The sequence below is a fragment of the Procambarus clarkii genome, chromosome 64, assembly GCF_040958095.1.
Source record: "Procambarus clarkii isolate CNS0578487 chromosome 64, FALCON_Pclarkii_2.0, whole genome shotgun sequence".
Lineage (NCBI taxonomy): Eukaryota > Metazoa > Arthropoda > Malacostraca > Decapoda > Cambaridae > Procambarus > Procambarus clarkii.
Window position 1 is genome coordinate 17,578,826 of NC_091213.1, and position 18,506 is coordinate 17,597,331.

Genomic DNA, 18,506 nt, shown 5'->3' on the forward strand with positions numbered 1-18,506 from the left:
TATTTTATAATATTGATTTAACAAGGAAAAGGTCTCCAATTGCCCAAGTCCTGTAAATCCCCCGATTTCGGAAGGAGTCGCACAATACCATAAGATTGGGACCTTTGAACACCTTATTTCTGAAACAATATCTCACCACCTGTATTTTTTTTAACCAATACAACAAAATTATATCATGTGTTTGGAAATAAATATATTGTCCTCTGTGTGTGTGTATGTGTGTTAATTACTTGCGGCTTGTAGTTACGATTTTTGTCGATCGGTTTTACTAACACGTTATAAATTAAATTTTCTGCTTATTTATTAAAACGGAATTGTTATTTTACAATAAATAATTCCTTAACATGATTTATAAATCAACTTGGATTTTATCAGTTGTTCATATCAAGCTCATTTGTTTTCATAAAATGATCAGTTGACCGTTAGCCAATTATTAGTGACATTTGAATCAATAGTTTTAAAACCATGAACAGGTTAGCCAATAGTGTGACTCTAGGCTAGAATATCGGCCAATTAGAGCCCGTTCTTGCTTGAGCTATGGTGATAAAAGGGGCGGGCAGGCCACACTCACCACAGTTGGAGTCGCTCGTGCATCGGCATTTGAGATATTCAAGTACTGACATAAGTAAACGTTGTTTTATTGTGTATTTAGGCTCAGTATTTGCTTGTTTTACTCTTCTCGGTTTAATGTTTGTCTTGTTCTTTCTAGGATGATTACAATATGGATGTTCATGTTGAGTGTTGGTGTAAGTTTGGGTCAATACTTCGGTCAAGGAGGAGAATCTCTTGCTGACCAACAAATCCAACGCATAGCTTTACCTCTACCAAATACAGCTAGAGCACAAAACGAGTTTGTAAGGAACTTGCACATTGGGAACACCCTCCCAGTTCAGCAGGTCTTCCCTGCTCAGCCTCGCTTACAGCCTTTACTCGTTAATCAGTTCAACCTTCCCCAAACCTTTGAAATCCAGCCGCAGGTCTTCCAGTCACCACAAGTGGCATTTCCCCAATTCTTGCCACAACCGCCTCTGGTTCAGTCTTCTCCTCCACTACCTGCACAGTCGCCCCTGAACCTCTGTGGCCACTCCTCTGCTCTAGTACGTATAATAAATTACTTTATTTACTACTACTTGCAAAAATGATGCGTAATGGTAAGTTAAACTGTAACTTGGCACCCCACAGGTACACGCCACTTACAAAAGCCGCGGGTACCACTTCTCCTGGTGCAGAACCCAAGCCACCTTCAGTTGGGATCAAGGCAATTCCTATTGTTCAGGTCTTGGCAGAGACTTCAGACTTGTCAGTATAGAATCTAAAGATATTGATGACTTCATTACAGACATCATTGATAGACGTACGTACCTTTATTACTTTTTCTGTAAAGTGAACGTGAATGCACGTGTTTCACTGGTATGTGAATTTCTTAAAGGTTATAAAAACTTTAGGTTTCTTAAGGCTGGAGGAGGAGGGTTTAAAAAAAATGCAGATTTGTTAATTTATTTTCCCAACTTCAGATCCAGTAAAGTTCTTCTGGACTGGCGGCAACAAACGAGGTTATGGCGTCTGGCGGTGGCTGTCGGGAAGCTTGGTCACGTACAACAAGTGGTCCCATACGGGAGGGTATGTGGTAAAGTTTCCCGGAGTTGTGAATATTCTGCTGTCCCTCCTGTATAATGATGGCATACAACTCTCATAGTTCGGTTAACTAATTTAGTTCTCGTAAACAGGAAAGGTCAACCACAACCAGACAACCGCGAGGGAAACGAAGACTGCTTGGCGGTGATGAAGAACTTCTACAACGACGGCATTAAGTGGCACGACATTGCTTGCTACCACGATAAGCCCGTCATTTGTGAGACTTCTGTCTTGCTTTCTCCTTATTCTAACTTTTAATAGAATCGACAAACAATGGCACTAATTATGAAGGGTAAACTCGCTGCTTTTATTAATTATTGCATAACTTGTAAATATACATAAATTTACATATACTCTAGGTCTTTAATGCCACAACCTTTTAGAGGTGGAAAGGATGATCTTGCTTTAAGACTAATTAGTTTGTATACTTTTTCAACAATCTTGATTACTATTCAAGAAAATGGCTTAAGTTCCAAATATTTTGTACGTTTCTTTCTCTTCCATCGGACTTAGATGCCATGAGTAACTTGCTGATGTCTGAAGGTTCAAAAGTACCTCCTTTCAAATTAACTGAACACTGCTCTCATAACTCTATAGAATTCCTAATTGGACTGGTATAATATAAGGATATGCATGTTAACTGAAAACGGTCTTCAAACCTTGTTCCTCTGGCGAGGGTTAGTGGGAGGGAAGGCCCGGATGCTACTTTTAGTTCTAGATAAACCTGGATAGCTAATTCTGTAACCTATATTGGTACAGTGACGAAGAGATTGTAGGATGCCATATACTTGATGAACCATTAGCAGGCATGAACATGAGTAAACTAGGCTCGCAACTCGGTATCTCGGGTTAACCGTTAAAAGTGGGACAGATAGGGTTAGACACGTCTCCCCACAGTGTTCCTGTAGCATTAGTTACCCGGGTGTTGCACAGCTGTTGGAGGGGGTGGGTTATGATTCCTCACTTGCACCTTTGAAAGCCTGAAGTTACACAATGCTTCCTCTAATGTATCACACACACTCGCAGGCCAATAGATTGTCTTGCTCTTTCAACGTAATGTGGTGACTTGGTAAGATGGCATCAGTGGTGGCGAGGTAGGCCCCCCCCCCCTTCCCAAGTAAGACGGGCTCGTGTTGCAACAACTAATGACCCACTTAAAGTAAATGGGTTTATCGTTCTATGGACTTTACCCGAATTTTTCAGATTAATCACGCATAATTATAACTACATCATAATATAGAACAATAAATGGTGAAAAGTTTATGGGGAAAGACTGAGGTTGGAGGTGTGGAAGGAAGACCGATAGACAGACCCGGGGGAACCTGTCCCTCTTTGTCACAAGGTTAGAGTCTTGTCCAGGTAGACTACATGGTTCGCGCCCCTCCGTGCCCCCCGTGGAGAGTTCCTCTAACACGGTTTTGTACATCCTTGACCCGCATCACTAAAGCTTTTACCCCTCTTACGGTTCTAAAATGCCTTTTCCTTAAACTTTTCTTCTCACTCCCGCTCAGTTTGTCTTCACCGATCAACCCGTTCTCGCAAATTTAATTGGTCGATATTGACTTCGTTGCGTGCATAGGTTAAATACTAAACATAAGTTTCCCTTGGAAAGCTTCATAGAAAACGCAGACCTTACCTAGCCTACTATGTTAAAATAAGCATCTTATAGCTTTGTAATTACAATTGTTACTTAACCTATTATTGGTTAGGTAATAATTGTAATTACGAAGCAATAAGACGCTTGTCTTGACCTACTAAGTAGGTTAGGTAAGGTCGGTGTTTTCTATGAAGTTTTTCAAGGGAAACTATGTAAAGTGTCACCTATGCACGCAACGAAGTAAATATTGACTTATTAAATTTGCGAGAACGGGCTGCACCGATGGGTCTAAGTCAGCGGACGGTGTTGGCTACTGTTGTTTTTCCTGATTATACTTATACGTGTCACTTACCTCCGCAGACTAGCATCTTTACAGCGGAGCGTTATGCTATTTTCTCTGCTCTTCGTCTCCTGCTTTCTCATTGTCGGTCTTCCTTTGTAGTTGTTGTTGACACTCTTAGTGCCCTCATGGCTCTCGGGTCCTTTAATCCGGTTCATCCAGTAGTAGAGATCCAGCATTGGCTGTTTCTTATTGACAGTAAATTTAAGTCGGTTGAGTCTTGTTGGGTTCCCAGCTATATTGGTGTCTTTAAATGAGTGTGAGAATGCTGCCGCCAAGGAAGCTGTCCGCTCTTGTCCCATCTCTCGTAAAGGTATTCCATATTCAGACTTTTACTCAGTTATTCATTCCTCTATCCTTACCCGTTGTCAGGCTTCTTAGTCATCTGTTACTGGTAACAAACTACGTAATCTTAAGTGTTTCCTCGTGGCCGTCCTCCTACCACCATAACCGGCGATGGGAAACGGCTCTGGCAAGGTTGCGTGTTGGCCATATTTGCTTAACCCATTGTCACTTGGAGCGCCGCTCTGCTCCTTATTGTCCTAGTTGCATTGTCCCTCTTACGGTCGTGCATGTCCTTCTTGAATGTCCTGACTTCCAGGACGAGCGTGTCTTGCTTTCCGACTGCCCCTCGCGGTCACCTGTCCCTAAATAGAATTCTTGGTGACTCGGATACTTTGGATATCTTTCGCCTTATTCGTTTTTGTTCCCGTATTGGCATCCTTTGTGATATTTAGCGCCCTCTGATTATTCTGCACATTTGATGGTGCTACATAGCCTTCCCGGTTTGGTGCCTTCTTTTGATAATTACTTGCTTACCCCTCCGTGGTGCCTACTTGCCGTGGTGAGGGGCTCGTGTACACCTCCCTGGGACCGGTGTGGATTGCCTGCGCTCCCCCTCTGGGTGGTGAACGTGCTGAAGGGCACCATGTAGGGGCCTTGTGAGCCATCGGACCACCTGCTGGAGGGGTCGCCTGTGAGAGGCCGCCCTGGGTGGATGGTTGGGTGTCCAGGCTGGGGCGATAGGGGGACTGGGGTCTTTCCACAAGTGTGGAAGAATGAACGAAGTAGGACTCCCCTGTTGAAAAGGGGGAGCACCGCTGGGGATGACGCACCCTTCCTGCACTGGCCCGCGCTCATCCTCCCTGGCTGCCCTGGTAGGTGGTATCCCTTGGTTCCAGGTCCCATCCTTTATATATATATTGGTTTGCTGCAAGGATGACGACTAGACTTCTCTTACCCAGGCTCATGGGGTGGGCGACCAGGCCCCTGAGTAGGACTGTCCTGGAAGACCGGGATCTGTAGCCCCCTGCTACAGGACCCGGTTTAGGCCCAGACTGGACTCTTCCTCCCTGCACCCCTCCCTCTCTGGTTGGGTCGAGCCCCAAGCCTGCTGTGGTGGCCTTTTCGTCCCCTTGCACGCCTCCATCTCTTGTAACTACTGCACCTTTTGACCCGTCTCTCTCTAAGGGTACTCATCGCCGTCCCCGCCACGGACGATCTCATATGCTCCCTTCCCATCGTAATTCGTTCCATGCTTTGTTTGGTCCTGCTATGTGGACTAAGTTCTTTGACCTCCAACCTTTGGATTAAACTCCTGACGATTTTTCCCTTCATAGGCATCTTGTCGATTCCGTGGATGCCTGTCACCCTCAACCCCACTCATCTTGGCACCAGTGTCGTTGCTGCTCCTCAGGATGCGGCCACCCGCTTGGCCGCCTTATCCTGCCTTGGCGAGACTCCTGTTCGGGTCTCGAAGAACGCTCGGTTGAATGCCAGTGTTTGCACTGTTCGGGTCTCGAAGAACGCTCGGTTGAATGCCAGTGTTTGCACTGTTCGGGTCTCGAAGAACGCTCGGTTGAATGCCAGTGTTTGCACTGTTCTCCTCCCCAGCTTTCTAGAGCCGGTCGGCCGAGCTCACAGTACACTGTACTTGTGATCCTGTGGTCCTGGGTTCGATCCCAGGTGCTGGCGAGAAACAATGGGCAGAGTTTTTCACCCTATGCCCTTGTTACCTAGCAGTAAAATAGGTACCTGGGTGGTAGTCAGCTGTCACAGGCTGCTAACTGGGGGTTGAGGCCTGGTCGAGGACCGGGCTAAGGGGACCAAAAAAAAAAAAAAAAAAAAAAAAAAAAAAAAAAAATCCTGAAATCACGAGATAACCTCCCGCGCCATGTTGCGACTGGTGTTAGGGATCTCAAGGACTGCTACGAGGATATTAAGCATATCCTCGAGGCCTAGGGTCATTCTGTCCTCAAGGTGGATACATTTACTCGTCCCCCTCGTGGTCATCGCCGGATGCCTTTTCGGGTTGTGAAGGTTACCTTTGATAGTAGGACTCTTCCACTCTGTCATTCTTGCTGGTGCCAGATGCTCCGTTCAGGAGTATATTCCATCTCCTCGGCTCTGCAGTAAGTACTGGAGGTTTGGGCATGGTGCCCTCAAATGCTCTAGTCCTCTCTCTGTCCCCTGTGTGGCAGCGAGGGTCACACTAGGTTGGAGTGCACTTCTCCCCAGGCCCCCCCTCCCCGCTCAGCTCGTTGTCGCCGTGTGGGGGCTTAGTGGGCGGCTGCCGGAGTGTGATGCTCCTTGGGACAGTCCTCTGTCCTTTTCTAGCCTTATGCTCCTGCTGTCGTCCTCTCTAATTCTGCTGGGCATCTTTTCCTTTTCCTTCTGTTTCGTTTTTCTCCCCCCTCTTCTCCTATCTGCTTGCCGTTTCCTACCGACCTTTTGCTCGTTCTGGTTCTTCCCTTGGACTTCTTCTATTTTGACGCCCGGGTGCTTGAAGAGGCATACTCATGCACCCGTAGAACTGCAGTACCCGACGTCGAGAGCGAGGGGAACCTTTTATTGTCAATCCCCACTTCGTCACTGAACCCGATCTCGACGGACTGTCGGTTTCTTAAGGTGGCGTTTGTGGGGCGTATACTCGCGACGCACCCCTAGGAGGCCCCGACAAGATCGGCGATAGCTTCTTGTTGGGTGTCCTGCCTCTAATTGTGGCTCCATGGTGGGTGTGGGGGCACATTCGTGAGTGAATTCTTTCTTTCGTCAAGATGATTACCCCTGCTTCGGCTTCTTCTGGTTTACCTTCTCAGGCTCGTGGGGTGGGCGACCAAGCCCCCGAGTCGGTCCGTATTGGAAGACCGGGCTCTGTAGCCTCCGCTGCATTGGGCCCCGACCTTGCTCCTCCTTTGGCCTCTCTGACTCCTTCCTCTGGCTCCCCTCCCTCCTCTGTGGTTGGGTCGAGCCCCAAGCCCCCAGTGGTGACTACCTCGTCCCCTGGCGCGGCTCCTTCTCTAGTTGTAACTACTGCGCCTTTTAACCCCTCTCTCTCTGGGGGTTCTCACCGCCGTCCTCGTCACGGCCGCCCTCGCTCGATTCCTTCCAGTTCTGCTACCTATCAAGCCTTGTTTGGTCCCGCTTCGTGGGCCAAATATTTTGATCTCCTCCCTCTTGATTCTGCGCCTCCTGACGATTTCTCCCTCCATCGACATCTCATTGATTCCGTGGATGCCTCCATTACTTTCAACCCCACTCGTCTCGGTACACGTGTCGTTGCTGCTCCTTCTCAGGATGCTGCTTCCCGCTTGGCTGCCTTATCCTGCCTTGGCGAGACCCCCGTTCGGGTCTCGAAGAACGTTCAGTTGAATGCCAGTGTTGGCACTATTTTGCTCCCGCCCCATGTTGCGACCGGTGTTCGGGACCTGCGCGACTGCCACGACGATATTCGACATATCCTCGCTGCCCAGGGCCATTCTATTCTCCAGGTGGACACGTTTACTCGTCCCCCTCGTGGTAGTCGCCGTCAACCCCTCCGGGTTGTGAAGATTACCTTTGATGGTAGGACCCTTCCACCCTCTGTCATTCTTGCTGGTGCCAGGTGCTCTGTCCAGGAGTACATTCCTTCTCCTCGGCTCTGCAACAAGTGCTGGAGGTTTGGGCATGGTGCCCTCCGCTGCTCCGGGACTGTCTCTCTCTGTCCTTTGTGTGGTGGCGAAGGTCACTCTAAGTCGGAGTGCGCTTCTCCCCAGGCTCGTTGCCTCAACTGCGGTGAGGCCCATCCTACCTTCTCCCGTGCGTGTGTCCATTACAAGCTTGAGGCAGCCGTCCTCAACTTGAAGCACCGGGAGCGTTTATCTTTTCCTGAGGCGAGGCGCCAGGTTCGCCGGCTCCCGCCTTATGCTAATATCTCTTATGCTCGCGTGTTGCGCTCTTCCTCTCCTCGTCCTTCCCGCCTTCCTCAGACTCACAACCGTTTCCGGGCCTTGGACCCTGATGCGCCCACTGCCCCCTCCTCTGTCCCTTTGGGTTCTCTCCCGAAGGATCCTCCTCCTGGTCCTCTGTCTGGGGTTCCCCTTCCTTCTACCCGGTCTGTCGTGTCTTCTGTGTCTTCTTCCTCGTCCCCCTCCGATCCTCCTTCCCATCCTCTTCCTCCATCTATCGGCTCTCCCCGCCGCCTGTCGGTGCGGGCGGATGTCCATCGCTCTCCTAACGGCCGTCGTGTGTGCTCTCGTTCGGCTTCTCCTGTTGAGACACTGGAATCCGTTGCCCGGTACGTAGTTGCTGGGACACCGGTCTCTTTAAGTCAGAAGCGTAAGCCTGGCTCCTCTCCTTCCTCTTCCCCGGCGGGTAAGAAGGCTTCGCTTTCTTCCTCAGCTCCTTCTGGCTCTGTTGCTCCTTCCCCTCCCGTTTCAGTGCTTGCGCCCCCTGTTCCTGCTATGGAGGTTTCTTTGGCCCCTGCTTCCCTTTCGGTTGCTGCTCTTGCTGGGGTGCGCTCCTCTCTTTCTACTCCCCCTCTTCCTGCTGCTGTCCTTGACTGCTCCTCTCCGTTGTCTCCTCCTCCTCCTCCGGACCCTGCCCGCCCACCTCTGATCTGTTCTCCCGTTTCCTTCCCTCCGTCTTTGCTCAGTTTACCCATGCCCCCTAACCCTGACTTTGCTGACCCTGATCCCGACCCTGATATTCTTTAACGTGCTCTGTTGGTCTTTCGCCTTTGTTTCTTCCTTGTTCTCTGTTTTTGTCCTTTCTCTTCTCGTCGTTGTCCATTCTTCAATGGAACGTTCGAGGTTATTACGCCAATTTCCTCGAACTCCAACTTCTGGTTTCGCGGTTTTCGCCCCTTTGTGTCTGTCTCCAGGAGCCAATGCTTGGTGCTCGTCCTGGTCGTTTTCGTGGCTATTCCTTTCTCTCCCCCCCCCCAGCCATTGCTGGGGCTTCTAATTCTTCTGCTCTCTTGATTCGGGCTGATGTTCCCTTTGTTCCTTTACTTTTTCCTTCGCCTCTCCATTGTTCTGCTGCTCGTATCTTTGTGGGGAAATGGTACACAGTTTGTTCCATTTATCTCCCCCCGAGTGTCCCGCTCTCTCTTCCTGATTTGAAACACCTCCTGGACTCCTTGCCAGAGCCTGTGCTCCTGCTGGGTGACTTCAATTGTCGTCATTCTCTTTGGGGTGACGTTCTGACGAATACCCGGGGTCGCCTCCTTGAGCCGTTTCTCCTCTCTTCTTCCCTGTCTCTTCTGAATTCTGGTGAGCCCACTCATTTGGACTCCCGGACTCGCACACTTTCTTGTCTTGATCTTTCTCTCTGCTCTTCTTCTCTTTACTTAGATTTCATGTGGCAGGTTCTTGATGACCTCCATGGAAGTGATCATTTCTCCATCCTTGTTTCCTTTTTCTCTTTTCGCCCTTCCCTCTCTTTCCCTCCTTAGCAGTTTGCTATGGCGGACTGGACCCTATTTTCCCTCAGTGCTACTCTCTCTGACCTCTCCCTTCTGCCCCTCTCTCGCGCTCTCCTCCTTTTTCATGACACTGTCTTCGACGCTGCCCTCCGCTCTATTCCTCGCTCTTCCTCTCGGGGTCCACGGAAGTGCGTTCCCTGGTGGAATGCGGACTGTGCTCGGGCTGTCCGCTGTAAGCGTGCAGCCTGGAAGAAGCACCGCCGTAGGCAGACAACCGATTCTTTTCTTTTCTTTCGGAAAGCGAGTGCGGTGGCCCGTAGGGCCATCCGTACGGCTAAACGTGAATGTTGGGCATCTTATGTCTCGACAATTACGTCCGAAACCCCTCTGGCCCAGATCTGGAAGCGTATCCGCAAGATAGCGGGTAAGTTCGTTCCCGATGTTTCACCGGTCCTTCAGCTCCATGATACTCTTGTGGCGGACCCGTTGCAGTTCGCTTCCGAACTGGGTTCCCACTTTTCTTCTGTTAGCTCTGGTCTTCATCTTCCTCAATCTTTCCTTCTTCGTAAACCTGTCCTTGAGTCTCGTCCTTTAGATTTCTGCACTCATCTTCAGCTTCCCTATAATGATCCCTTCTCTCTCTCTGAACTTCGTTCTGCCCTGGCCCTCTGCGGTTCTACGGCGGCGGGCTCCGATGGTATTCACTATGAGATGCTTCGCCATCTCCCTCCGAGCACGTCTCAGTATTTACTGAGTCTGTATAATCGGATCTGGGAGTCGTCGTCAGTCCCTGAGGACTGGCTCGATGCCGTTGTCCTCCCTGTTCGCAAACCGGGGTCTCTGGGTACTTCCCCTAAGGACTTTCGCCCTATTGCTCTCACAAGTTGTGTCTGCAAACTCTTTGAACGTATGGTTAACGTTCGTCTGATGTGGTTCCTGGAACACCATCACCTCCTCTCCCCTTCTCAATTTGGTTTCCGCAAGTGCCGCAGCACGACAGATGTCCTGGTGAACTTGGAGGTCTATATTCGTACTGCTTTTGCTGCGAAGACCTCCGTTGTTGCCGTCCTTTTTGATCTAGAAAAGGCTTACGACACCACTTGGCGTTATCATATCCTATCTCAACTTCATTCTTTTGGCCTTCGTGGTCATCTCCCTCTCTTTCTCCGCAGCTTCCTCTCTCGTCGTTCCTTTCGGGTGCGCCTTGGTACCGCTCTCTCTCCCTCTTTTCAGCAATACGAAGGTGTACCCCAGGGTAGTGTTCTGAGCACTACTCTTTTTCTGGTTGCCCTCAATGGTCTTCTTTCCTCTCTTCCTTCTGGTGTCTTCTCCGCTCTCTATGTCGATGATCTTACCCTTTGTTGTCAGGGTGATGATTCGCCTCTCCTTCAACGCCGGCTTCAACTTGCAATTGATGCCGTGTCGTCTTGGGCCACAGGTCATGGCTTCAAGTTCTCTACTTCTAAGACTTGTGCCATGACTTTTACGCGGAAACGGGTTGTTCTTCGTCCCTCTTTGTCACTTTATGGTCATCCCCTTGAATACAAAGATTCCGCGAAGCTTTTGGGGTTATTCCTTGACACTCGTTTGTCTTGGTCTCCCCATATCTCTTACCTCCGTGTTGAGTGCTCTAAGGCCCTTACCCTCCTTCGGGTCTTGTCCCATACTTCTTGGGGGGCAGATAGGCGCACTCTCCTTGCTTTACATTCCTCTCTCGTCCTGTCTAAGCTCGATTATGGTTGCCCTGCTTACTCGTCTGCTTCTCCTTCTACTCTTCGCCGTCTTGATGCTTTGCACCATACTGGGTTGCGCCTCAGTTCTGGTGCCTTTCGTTCGACTCCCATCCTTAGCTTGTATGTTGACACTGGCTTCCTGTCTCTCCAGGACCGCCGTGATCGCTACTGTCTTCGCTATCTTGCGCGGTCCTTGCAACATCCTTCCTCTCGCCTCTGTCGTGCTTTAACTTTTACCCCTCCTGCGGTTCCTGTTCCTCTTCACCACCTCCCTCTTTCTGTCCGGTTATCTCGCCTACAGGATTCTCTTTCCGTTCGTATTTCTGATGTTTCTCCTCGTGTTGTTCCTTCTTTGCCCCCGTGGAGGGTCCCTCTTCCGCGGTTTTGTACATCCTTGACTCGTATCACTAAAGCTTTTACCCCTCCTACGGTTCTAAAACGCCTTTTCCTCGAGCACTTTTCTTCTCACTCCCGCTCCGTTTCTGTCTTCACCGATGGGTCTAAGTCAGCGGACGGTGTTGGCTACTCTGTTGTTTTTCCTGATCGCACTTATATGTGTCGCTTGCCTCCGGAGACTAGCATCTTTACAGCTGAACTTTATGCTATTCTCTATGCTCTTCGTCTCCTGCTTTCTCGTTGTCAGTCTTCCTTTGTGGTTGTTGTTGACTCTCGTAGTGCCCTCATGGCTCTCGGGTGCTTTAATCCAGTTCATCCAGTAGTTGTCGAGATCCAGCATTGGCTGTTTCTCATTCACAGTAAATTTAAGTCGGTTGAGTTTTGTTGGGTTCCCAGCCATATTGGCGTGTCTTTAAATGAGCGTGCGGATGCTGCCGCTAAGGAAGCTGTCCGCTCTTGTCCCATCTCTCGTAAAGGCATTCCGTATTCCGACTTTTACCCGGTTATCCATTCCTCAGTCCTTACCGTTGGCAGGCTTCTTGGTTGTCTGTTACTGGTAACAAGCTACGTACTCTTAAATGTTGTGTTTCCTCGTGGCCGTCCTCCTTCCACCGTAACCGGCGGTGGGAAACAGCTCTGGCGAGGTTGCGTATTGGCCATACTCGCTTAACCCATGGTCACTTGATGGAGCGCCGCCCTGCTCCTTATTGTCCTAGTTGCATTGTCCCTCTTACGGTCGTGCATGTCCTTCTTGAATGTCCTGACTTCCAGGACGAGCGTGTGTCTTGCTTTCCGACCGCCCCTCGCGGTCACCTGTCCCTCGATAGAATTCTTGGTGACTCGGATACTTTTGATATCGTTCGCCTTATGCGTTTTTGTTCTCGTATTGGCATCCTTGGTGATATTTAGCGCCCTCTGATTATTTTGCGTATTTGATGGTGCTACATAGCCTTCCCAGTTTGGTGCCTTCTTTTGATAATTACTTACTTACCCAAACTAGCTAACTTTGATGAGAGGGACGACTCGATGGATGCATACATCAAGTGTTTCGAAGGTCACACCGGTGATTGCGGGTGGAAAAGATCAAAGTGGGCACTCGCTCTTAGTACATTGTTAAAGGGTAGGGCATTAACTATCTACCACAGTCTGGGTCCGTACTAGTGCGGAGATTACGAGGCATTGACAACAGCGTTGCTGAACGGTTTTGGCATCACTGCAGACCGGATGTTAGAGAATTTCCGTAGGGCTCAGTTGCAAAAAGGGGAGACATATGTGCTAATGTTACAGCGGTTAGAATCGAGTCTAAACGGTTACTGTGAACTCATGGAGACTGCTCCTGGGAGCATGGAGTTCTATCAACTGATGATTCGTGAACAGTCCTTAGAAGCATGCGAATCGTCTCTGCGTGCCAAGCTCAAAGAGCAGGAAATTGTGTCAAATCTGTCTATGGCCAAGCAAGCTGATCTGTGGGCTGGGGCCAGGAGACAGGTGAAAGGGGTGAAGCCGCACGAGAAGCATCATGCTACAGGTACTGGCGAGGGAGCAAAGCCTAAGACTGGTGTGTCGGGGGAGCAGGGAAACTCCTCCAACAAGCATGTGCACAAGTGCTACACCTGTGGTAAGCCAGGTCATCGAGCAGCTGATTGCAAGGTAAAACCGAAATCAGGTTACATAGCGGGTGTGAGCTCAAGTGGTAAGATACATCCCAGCGTTGGAAAGGATCCACTAGCTTGGACCCTTGAGGTGGTGGACGAAAATGTTAACGGAAAATCAGCGACAATCATCCGTGACAAAGGCGCCACTACCCACATGGTAAGAAAAAGCCTTGTAAAGCCAGGATCTGAGACAGGTAGACATATCTATGTCAAATTCCCAAATGGCTATGCTAAGGAGATGGTGGAGGTGTATGTGTGGGTTGACACACCTTACATCAAAGGTAAAATTCGTGCCGTTCAACAGGAACGTGCTGTATATGGACTCTTATTGGGGAATGTCCCGGGAATCTCTGATTGCCCAAGTCCACCCTCAAAGAAAACGGGGGAGAGTGAGGAGTGCAGCCGCCCTCACTCAGCTGGTGCCACGGGTGACGTCACAGGGAGTGACCACACCCTCACCCAGCTGAAGAATAAGGGAGAGGAAGCACGCTGTGAAGTAATGGAGAAGCAAAACCTCTGGTTGAGGCGACAGCAACTCCATTAACAGGTAACTCGCTCGTGGTAACTGTCACCACGAAGTCGGAGAGCAACCAGACAACTCACCCAGAAAAACCTTTGAAATTACGAGGCATTCAGGGAGTGTCTGCAAAGGTGAAAAAAGCGAAAGAACACAAGTTCAGTGTAGGTGCCAAGGTACTTTTGTTACTTTCCACCGGCAGGGACAAGCTCTTCCTGCAGTGGAAGGGCCCATTCACGGTAGTGGAGTGCTCGCACTCGTTAAACTACGTGCTCGACGTTGATAATGCCAGGAAGAAGTACCACATCAACATGCTCAAACGCTACAAGGACTCGCCTGTAGATGGATCCACAAAGCCGAAGAAGCATGTAAGACGCAAGAACAGGAGAGGACCACGGGGCTCAACATCGACAGGGCCGATCGACCATCCACTGCTCTCAGCAATGATCGCCGACGAGGAGGTAGGTCAGCCAGGTCTCTTCAATCAACAGCAGCAGGAGACACACCGAGATGTTAAGGTTGATGATCAGCTGTCTGAAGATCAAGTCGACCAGGTTACTCGACTGGTAGCAGAGTACAGAGTACACTAAGGTAGCGAAGGTAGAGGGTTACCACATACCTTTGCTAGAGCAGCAAGCGGTACGAACAAAACCATACCCTGTTCCTCATCACCTTGTACCACAGGTGAGAGAAGAACTGGCATCTATGATTAATGCGGGAGTAATAGAGAAGTCGACCTCACTGTACTCAAGCCCGATGGTGTTTCTGAAGAAGCCTGGGGAAGATGTGCGCATCTGCCTCAACTTCAGGAAGTTGAACTCCATCATAGAGTTTGATGCTGAACCGATGTTCAATCAAAATGAGATCTTCTCGAGGTTAGCTTCCAGCTGCTATTTCTCCAAGCTTGATCTGACAAAAGGATTTTGGCAGATTCCATTAGATGAAGACAGAAAGCGCTGCACTGCTTTCATAACAAGAGAAGGTCTCTTCCAGTTCACAGTTCTCCCGTTTGAACTGGTGAACGCCCCGGCCGTGCTCAACAGAGCCATGTTCAAGGTCTTGGGGGGAAATTACTGGAGTAAAAGTGTTCGTGGACGATGTGCTCATCCACTCTGCTACGTGGGAAGAACATCTGAGCTTGCTAAGGCAGGTGTTCGCAAGACTACAAGAAGAAGGAATGGTTGCAAAACCCACTAAGTGTGAGTTGGGGTGCAAGGAGGTTAGGTACCTTGGTCACGTGATAGGGGGAGGGTTCACCAGGCCGCTGCCTGAGAAGTTCACCAAGATCAGTGAAGCCGCTCCACCTACCACCAAGACGCAGGTTAAGTCATTCCTGGGACTTGCAGGGCACTATAGAACTTCCATTCCCAATTTCACGTCCATAGCAACTCTGCTAACTAACCTAACCAAGAAGAATGCACATGTTAGAGTACGTTGGACAGAAATGGAGAACTCAGCATTCTCGACGCTCAAGAAGAAGCTAACTGAAGCACCCATCCTTAGACTTCCAGATTCTACCAGGGAGTACATCCTCTGGACAGATGCTTCAAATACAGGTATTGGTGCTGTACTCAAGCAAGAGTACGATGGTGAAATCTGGCCAGTTGCTTACTCCAGTCGTAAATTGAGCAATGCTGAGCAGAAGTACTCCACTGTAGAAAAGGCACTCCTTGCTGCTGTCGTAGGAGTGAGGAAATTCTACCAGTATCTCAATGGTAAGCACTTCACATTTCAAGTAGATCACCAACCCATCAGCCACATCGGCACACTTAAAAAAGCAAACCCTAGAATAATGCGCAAGGTGTTGTTCCTTCAACAGTTCACATTCCGCGTGGTTTACATAAAGGGAGGCAACAAGGTTGGTGCTGACTTGTTGAGTAGGTCAGGGGTGATTAACGAGACGTCGAACGAGGGAGACATGAGCAAGGTAATGCATGTGGGAACCGACCTGTGAGATTTATATTTATTTAATTTATATGAATTTATATTTACGTTAATTTATATACTTCGATAGCAATTTGTATAATGTTAAGTGGACTGTATTTCTGCAATAATCTCATAATCTCACAAATCGATCCTCTACACATTAGGGGGGGTTTATATTTATATATATATATATGCAGCCAATCAAACTACAGGAATAGCTACATACATTGATGAGGTTCCTTATCTTATAGTACAGCAGGTTAGTCCACTAGGTATAACTAGGGTGTAGACACCAAATTATCCTCTTTGAGGTAGCTTCTATCACCCAGTAACTGGTGCACATAATCTTGCATCCTCGTCTTGACCTGTCAAAAGTGCGCTAGCTGTGAAGCCAGAATCCTATATATGACAAGCTATATCAGAGAAAACACTATACAGTACATGGAACCTTAAAGACCTGGCTTAATTACCTTTAGTTTGAGGCGATTTCGCGTTCTAACCGGCTAACCCTATATCCTGACATTAATGGCCATAAATGAATGATAAACGGGTTTCGGATAGACACTTAACTTGTATTTGTAGACAGCGTGTTGACAATGGTACACCTTTGGGTTCCATAACACTACGTCCAAGTAAATTTAACAGGAGCCGAATTTGCTCCCGTGTGAGCCTCTGGTCTCAATAAACAACAATGGCTGCCCTCCTCCTCACTCTGACGCCTGGCTTACATTGTCCACATTTCAGAAAGTGATAGAAGGGTCACATTTACTCTACTTTAATATTGATAATTAAGTTAATTTATATAAGATGTTTTATGATGGTAAAGTCCAAAGACTAATGTATTTAAGAATAATTCCCAGCAGAATAGCTGGTGAATTATAATAGTATGTGGTGATGATATCCCGTTTTCTATAGACGGAAATTCCACTACAAGTTACGTTTTCTATGGGTAACTTGTTGGTAATACAGCTATTATCTGTATGATATATTAAATGGTGTCGGATTTTCCGACAATGCATCGCTAATCACCGGACACTAGTTCCCAGTGTGCCTCTGATGTTTCAGGCGCGATACAGGTAGAGAGAGGCAGTGGACAGACTAGCGCCACTCAGGGTTTCGAGGCGTTGAGCCGACCCAGAGCGGGAGCCCCGTCCAACCACAGTGCCTGCTCAAGACCTGAACAGATTGCCATGTGTGGCCCGGTGACTGAAGAAATTTCTCACTTACCAGAAGGAAATAGTCTAGATGAGGATCCGCCTCGCCTAGCAGTCTAGAAAACGGGGTCTGCTCTACTCAGCCGCACCACGTGCATGTGCATCAGCAGTGGGTGTAGAACGAGCACCACTCTATGGAGCTCGGTCTTTCGTTGGGGGGTGATGTGAGAGAATGGTCTCTCAAGATTCTTCCACAGCTGACTTGAATAGCTCATTGCAGTGCACCGATCCTCATGCACAAGCCCTATCTCTTTTAACCCTGGATAGTAAACTGGCATGTTGGGTATCTCCAGGATGCACACTTAACGAGAAATACATTTATAATACGGAGGCCGCTGTATGTCCAGGCAGGAAGTAGATACAGGAAAGTTAAGCATACTTGCCACAAAGGTCAGTGAGAACTTAAGAGGTGCCAGCGTGAGAGAGGGAGAGGACACGCCAGCGTGGCGACTGAGCTCTGGGGTCAGCCTCAACCGGCGCTATGGAGAATAACAACTATGACGTGGTCGTGACGTGTTCATGACGTCACCTCTGCTACTGATCAGGGAACGATCAATATGATTGGTTCCGCTCTTTTGCTGCAATGTCATTGGTCAAATTGTAATCCCTTGTGTTGTGCCCCACAAGGAGCCCTGAGCCCTGAGTCAAGTTAAACTCAGTGTCTTTTCGATATACCAACACTCGCCCGGAATCGCAACTGTGACTATATTGTTCAGAAGCCTAGTAGTGACAAATCACCAGAGCGAAACTGACTGGTATCAGGTAACCCCTGGTGTTAAATAGAGATCGTCTGTGAGTGACCTAGAGTGAACTAAGGCAGTGCTGCCGCCTAAGTAACCTGTGTGTGACTTTACCACAAGCGGACCGCATGGTACCTATAGACAGCCGCCGCCAGCTGCCACTCTGTCCCGAGCGTGTAGCCCGCCAGCCGCGGGCTGGCGGGCTACACCCCTCTCCATGACTGTGTTTGTTATATCGAATGTATTGATGGTGTTTATAGCACAATGGGTCCACCTGTTGCTATTGGAGGCTCTTCTGTCCAGAGTTAGTGCTCCAGTGATTATATCTTTAAGTGAACTGATTCTAGGTCTAGTCAATATCTTGGTCAGCATGCACGCAGCAATCATTTTTACCCTTATTTCAATCGACGTTAACTTGGTTTCTAGTCTTAGTTTCAGTATTTTAGTCCATCTGGGAGCTCCTGTTATGATTCGCAATGCATCGTTTTGAATAACCTCAACGTTTGCCCACTGACCAGGAGAAAGAGTGAATAAGGCAGGCACTGCATAATCAACTAGGGAACGAACATGGAACAGGTGTTCATGATAATGACATGAAGTGTAAACTATGTGGTATGTTAAGGTTTCACACCCTTGCCCATTATGTTCTTGATTGTCCATTGATTAATGTATATAGAAACACTGAGATAAGGACTGTTCCTGAAAAAATAGCCTGGATGTGTCACAACGGACAGGTTGATGATATTCTAGAGAGATATAAGAATTTTGCACCAAGACTGTAATCTTTTGTTGAATTATCTGCAGGTCTCTTGCAAATTGTCTATCTTGAGGCTATCTTGACTTGATTTCGGGGCTTTTTAGTGTCCCCGCAGCCCAGTCCTCGACCAGGCCTCCACCCCCAGGAAGCAGCCGGTAACAGCTGACAAACTCCCAGGTACCTATTTACTGCTAGGTAACAGGGGCATTAACGTGAAAGAAACTCTGCCCATCATTTCTCACCGGCGCCCGGGATCGAACCCGGGACCACAGGATCACGTATCCAGCGTGCTTCCGCTCGGCCAGCCGGCCCC

At 48.7% G+C, this 18,506-nt stretch overlaps 1 protein-coding gene across 1 annotated transcript; it reads left to right on the forward strand.

The window, feature by feature from the left end:
- The first annotated feature begins 508 nt into the window (after positions 1–508).
- LOC123769098 (E-selectin-like) lies at positions 509–1,989 on the forward strand. Its single transcript, XM_045760049.2, has 5 exons — positions 509–613; positions 710–1,097; positions 1,183–1,354; positions 1,515–1,620; positions 1,728–1,989. Exons 2-5 carry the CDS (start codon positions 711–713, stop codon positions 1,891–1,893), a joined length of 831 nt encoding a protein of 276 aa, XP_045616005.1. The 5' UTR covers positions 509–613; position 710; the 3' UTR covers positions 1,894–1,989.
- The last annotated feature ends 16,517 nt before the right edge of the window (positions 1,990–18,506 follow it).